The 5,563-nt window shown below is 37.1% G+C and overlaps 2 protein-coding genes across 2 annotated transcripts; both read left to right on the forward strand.

Moving 5' to 3' along the window:
- The first annotated feature begins 370 nt into the window (after window positions 1-370).
- Window positions 371-3,362, forward strand: LOC133201977 (uncharacterized). Its single transcript, XM_061337763.1, has 2 exons — window positions 371-1,199; window positions 2,677-3,362. The coding sequence occupies exons 1-2, from the start codon at window positions 371-373 to the stop codon at window positions 3,360-3,362; spliced, it is 1,515 nt and encodes a 504-aa protein (XP_061193747.1).
- A 509-nt stretch (window positions 3,363-3,871) lies between these two features.
- On the forward strand, window positions 3,872-5,341 carry LOC133201978 (uncharacterized). Its single transcript, XM_061337764.1, has one exon. The coding sequence runs from the start codon at window positions 3,872-3,874 to the stop codon at window positions 5,339-5,341; it is 1,470 nt and encodes a 489-aa protein (XP_061193748.1).
- The last annotated feature ends 222 nt before the right edge of the window (window positions 5,342-5,563 follow it).

Genomic DNA, 5,563 nt, shown 5'->3' on the forward strand with positions numbered 1-5,563 from the left:
TTCATATTATACATGTTACCTATAAGAATTCAAAACCAGTTTTCAACATTGTTTTAATTTATAGATATTGATTATTTTGATCAGACTTATGGCGAACCGTTGGACCCTACTAGACAGAGATATTTAAAGGATTCATTTCTCAGTGTAAAGGTATTTGTGTTTATCTGTGTCTTATTTTAATTCTTTATGTCATTAAAACTAAAACATTGGTGATATGCCTACATTATAAAGAGAGACTTGTTACTGATGTAGATAATTCTAGTACAATGTTGTAATTTACAGAGAGACGATCTCCCTGACTGAGGAAATCAACGCAGGATTCTGTTATAAAACCCCAGGATAAAGATGAAATAACTGTCTGCTCTAAATGATGTCTAGATCAGTGTTACAGAAATCTGTCACAGTGCCAGGTGTTAGTGATTGTAGTCACATTTCCCGTGTAACATCAGACCGGGTCTGGATCAGCGATGAAGAAAATCTCGTCTTGACAAACACAGCAGGTGATAAACTACATCATCTGACAGATATAGTTAGTTATTATGGAGGACACACTGTGAACGGTGATGGTGATTTAATTTATATAGACAGTCACGGTAACATCAACAAACTGTCTACAGATAACAAAGTAAAGACTACATTAATAGAGTACACAGCATCATGGTATCCACAGTGTGTCTACAGCTCCCCCTTCACTGGAGACCTGCTAGTCGGGATGTATAATGATGAATTAAAATATGCAGAAGGCCAGTTAGTCCGGTATAACTCCACAGGAGAACACATCCAGACCATACAGTACGACCAAAACAACACAGGTGAGGAACTGTATAGGGATCCTGGATACATCACAGAGAACCGCAATGGAGATGTTATTGTGTCTGACTTGTACCGTGTTGTGGTGACAGATCGTGGAGGGAGTCATCGCTTCTTCTACACAGGACCTCCATCAGGATCAGGACTATTTCCACAAGGAATCTGTACTGACGCGCTGTCACACATCCTGGTGTGTGATCATTACACCAAGTCAGTACAGATGTTAGACAGTGATGGTCACTTCCTGTCACTGATACAGACATCACCATACGGGATAGACACACCACAGGGCCTGACTTATGATGATAACACACACCTACTGTGGGTAGGGTCATTCATCAACAACACAGTAAAAATATACAGAGTGATAGACAGAGACTCTCTGATTGGTAAGTATATATTATTATAGTATGTTTTGTGTTTTGTTTTATAACATCACATGTCTACAATATGATTAAAAAGTTGTTAATTAATTATTGGGGAAGTCTTTGTTGAATATTTAACATAGTGAATTATTTTAACTGTAATTAAAAGCTGTTAGTAAATAATTGTAGTCATTTTTTAAGTTTATACAATTTATTAATGAATAAGTTTAGTCATTGTTTTTTTTAAGTATAAATAATGTTACGTTTTATTAGTTACAATTTCTTGTATGATTAATAAAAATGACTTTAAAAGATTAGTCCTCGCATACATGAATTTTAAATGATTCCTGATTGTTTTGGTAATATGCTATAAATTAATTAGGTTTGTTTTGTATTCATTCTTGGTTTGGGAACATTTTTTCTTGAATCTTGGAGAGATTATGTATTAGATACAAGTCTATCAGTAAAATATAAAAATCATACTTGACACAGATTCTGTATACCGGTATGTATACATGTGTGTATATTAAAAGCACTACTCTGAGTGGATATATACAGGGTAATATCTTTTGTTGGATAAATCTGTTCTAAGATGATGATGTTTAAATTGAAATGTTAAACCTTTGTGTTAATAAATACTTAGTTTTGTGATAAATAAGTAATTTGTTTCACTGAATATTTGGTTTAGGAATGCTTTGTTTCTGACACAATGTGGCAGTTAGATCAAACTTTACATGACACATTCAGATTCTGTGCTTTGTGTATGATATATAGAGTTCTACTATGACTGCTTCATGATTATTACTCAGTTTGTTGTCTTCTCTTTGGTCTGAATTGCCATTAAATTACAGCAGGTTAACTTTATATAGGTTACAACTTAAGTAAGTAATAGAAGCTGGGGGTTACAGTAGGTTACAACTAAAGTAAGTTATAGAAACTACCTGGGGTTAGTGTTGTGAAATGGGGTATAATGAATGGAAAATTCAGTGACTTCAATACTCTACAGAACAGATCTGACATTTTATTACTGTTGTTGACAGTTAGATATAAACATCATTGTGTTGTCTATTATTATTATTGTTGTTGTTGAAAACTTCCATGGTACAACTTAACTACTATGATTATGTATCTATTTTTGGTATGAGTTAACTCCAGTGTTTCTCACTTCCTGTTGACCTGCTTGACCAGCCCTGGTGCGGCTATTTCTTAATTAGAAATCCTAATGCATCAGATATTTTGAGTGCCTAAAACCACTATCTTTTTAACAAACAAACTCGCGCACTCATACTGTGTACACTCATGACCAACACAACATGAAGAATAAATTTATTTCGTGTGACTTTGACTTCGCATGTCTTGTACAATGTCAATGGTTAGCTATCTGCCTGCACCAGGCAGAATAGTAAAAAGGTAGTGGTTTCGTTACTTTCACATGGCTGACGCCCTTGGTAGACGAGTACGGACATTAACAGAGAAAGGCCAAACCATGTTTCAAGAACAGTGAAAAAACTAAAGGGAAAAGTGGACAGAGCATGGAATGAAGTAGAGGATGTCTTAGTAACTTCAGGCTCGTGTGAAAAAGACTTCAGAAAAATAAGGGAAGTAGAACGATTACTCAATGTGAAATTTAAAGAATTTTGTATTGTCTCAGAAGATTACAAGAAATATCTTGATTCTCAAAACACTGAAGATGCTCGCAATATGTGGAAAGAATTTGATATGTTTGTGAACAAGTGTATTTCAATAGTGAAGAAAACAAGTAATGAACTTGAAACAACAAAATTTAAATTACTGGAAACATTATCTCATGTGTCAAGTTCGAGCAGTCTTCAGATAGCTAAAGCACAAGCTGAAAAGGCCAAACTAGAACTTATTAAAAAAGAGGGTGAACTTTTAAAACAAAAGACCGACATTGAAACAAAAATAAGCATTGTTCGACAAGAAAAAGAAATTCTCTCAGCGGAAGCAGATTTATCAGAAGAAAATAAAATAGATCTTCCAGTTTCTACAAAAGAACAATTGACCAGTGCTTATATAATGAACCATCATTCTGCAAATACTGGTATTGACAACGTTCAACAAAATCAACCAAGCTTTGAACAAAACCCATCAAACACAATACACAACCCACCCACCAGTGTGTATAATCCTGCGAGTGCCTATCAACTTCCTGTCTCTCAAACTTAGCTATGTATGTGCCTCCAAATTCTGTGCCACAAATGTTTATTCCTTCAAATTCAGCGCCGCCATTGTTTATACCTCCTAATCCTGCTCCTCAAGTAGTGTCTAATACTTCAGCAATAACCGACTTTTCTAAGTTTCTGTTGCGCAAGGATTTTCTCCTCACACGATTCACAAACTTTGATGATTGTCCAGAAAGTTTCAACTCTTGGACTTCTTCATTCCGCAGCATTGTATCAGAACTTGGAGTCACACCATTTGAGGAAATGGATTTACTCGTGAAATGGCTGGGCCCAGAATCGTCAAAGTTTGCACGTACACTACGCTCAGCAAATACCCACGATCCACATCTGGGATTGAAACGCAGATGGGATAGACTGCATGATAGATATGGAAGACCAGAGATGGTTGAACATGCTCTTTAAAGAAAAATACACTTGTTTCCAAACCTCACAAATAGAGATCATGCCAAATTATATGATCTAGTGGACATTCTTACAGAAATTGAATCTGCTATGGCAAGTCCACAGTATAACCTTCTTCTCAGCTACTTCAACTCTTCCACTGGAGTTCTACCGATAGTAAGCAACCTACCAACATCTCTACAAGATAAGTGGACTACTCAAGCTGCTGGATATAAGAAACGGAATTGTGTTCCATTTCCCCCATTTTCATACTTTGTCAATTTCATCCGTGAAATGTGTGATATGGGTAATGACCCAGGACTTATTTGTCAACAGTCCACAAACCCACAGGTAGCATACAGCAAGCCTAGATCTACTGGCAATGTCACCTCTCGTAAAGCTGAAATTTCGTCACTAACACCGCCAACTCGTTGCCCCATACACAATGCTGGACATACACTGAATGAATGCCGTGGCTTCAAAAGAAAATCACTACAAGAACGTCAAAGGATTCTACGTGAGAAGAATTTGTGTTTCCGGGATTGTGCTTCACAGAATTATATGTCTAAAAACTGTACTGCAGATATAAAATGTGATATATGTGGTAATTCTCGTCATGTCACAGCGATGCATATTGATCGTTGTCATCAAAGACCTCTGTCACACACTGCCGTAACCACAGTCAAAACTCCTTCGGACAATGGAGGGGAGCTATCTCCAGAAAATGATGAAACAGTGAAATCGTGTTGTACTCAGCTGTGTGGAAATTCTGTTGGTGGACGTTCATGTAGGAAATTAGTTCTGGTGGAGGTGCTTTCTACTTTAAACCCAGAGAAAACAATTCGTGCATATGCTACAATCGATGACCAAAGCAACCGTACTTTAGTGTCCCCTAACTTGATCAAACAACTTGATGTTTCGGGAGACTGTAAGTCCTACACATTTACCTCATGCTCTGATGTATCTACATTCAATGGACGCCTTGTGAATGGATTGTGTGTGAAATCCTTAGATGGAACATCATTTAACTTACCTGAAGTTATTGAATGTGATTCAATTCCAAGTGATTACCTTGAAATACCTACTTCAGATGTCGGTGATTCATATCCGCATCTACAATGCATTGCATCGTTCTTACCATCCTTTGATCGTACAGTTAATGTTGAAATCCTTATTGGACGTGACTTACCTGATGTACATCATGTGCATGACCAAATAACTGGTAGCATAGGTCAGCCTTTTGCCCAACTTCTATCATTAGGATGGGTTATTATTGGTGAATTTTGTATTGGAAAAGTTCATCCCCCAAAGGAAGTAAATGTAAACAAAACGCATATTCTCAATGATGGACGGTGTACCACCTTCTTATTGTGTCAGAATAACATCAGTGTCAAGGACAGTGATAACAGCATATTCCTACAAACTCCATTTGACAACAAGATTGGACTTTCTGTTGATGACCGCAAATTTCTCACTCTCATGGATGAAGAGTTTCATAAGGATGCTGAAGGCTATTGGTCTGCACCGCTCCTTTTTAAAGATTCTAAACCAGCCATGCCAAACAATTATTCACAGGCCTGAAAACGTGCTTTGATCCTCAACTCATGTCTGCAGAGAGATCCTCACAGAAGAGAACACTTTTCTGCATTTATGTCAAAAGTTTTAGCAAGCGGGGCAGCCGAAGTTGCCCCATCTGACATACCCGGGGAATGCTGGTACTTACCTTTTTTTTGGGGTGTACAATTCTAAAAAGCCGGATCAAATCCGAGGAGTTTTCGATTCATCTGCTGTGTACAAGAACAT

Source organism: Saccostrea echinata, unplaced genomic scaffold, assembly GCF_033153115.1.
Source record: "Saccostrea echinata isolate AGI-Se365-2 ecotype Australia unplaced genomic scaffold, CSIRO_AGI_Sech_v1 ptg000046l, whole genome shotgun sequence".
In the NCBI taxonomy this organism is placed as follows: Eukaryota; Metazoa; Mollusca; class Bivalvia; order Ostreida; family Ostreidae; genus Saccostrea; species Saccostrea echinata.

Excerpts from the sequence above, each read along its gene's own strand:
- LOC133201977 (XM_061337763.1), top strand. The coding sequence starts at position 371 with ATGTCTAGATCAGTGTTACAGAAATCTGTCACAGTGCCAGGTGTTAGT. Across the intron at positions 1,200-2,676 it reads AGACAGAGACTCTCTGATTG|TGAAAAAACTAAAGGGAAAA; the intron begins GTAAGTATATAT and ends TTTCAAGAACAG.
- LOC133201978 (XM_061337764.1), top strand. The coding sequence starts at position 3,872 with ATGGCAAGTCCACAGTATAACCTTCTTCTCAGCTACTTCAACTCTTCC.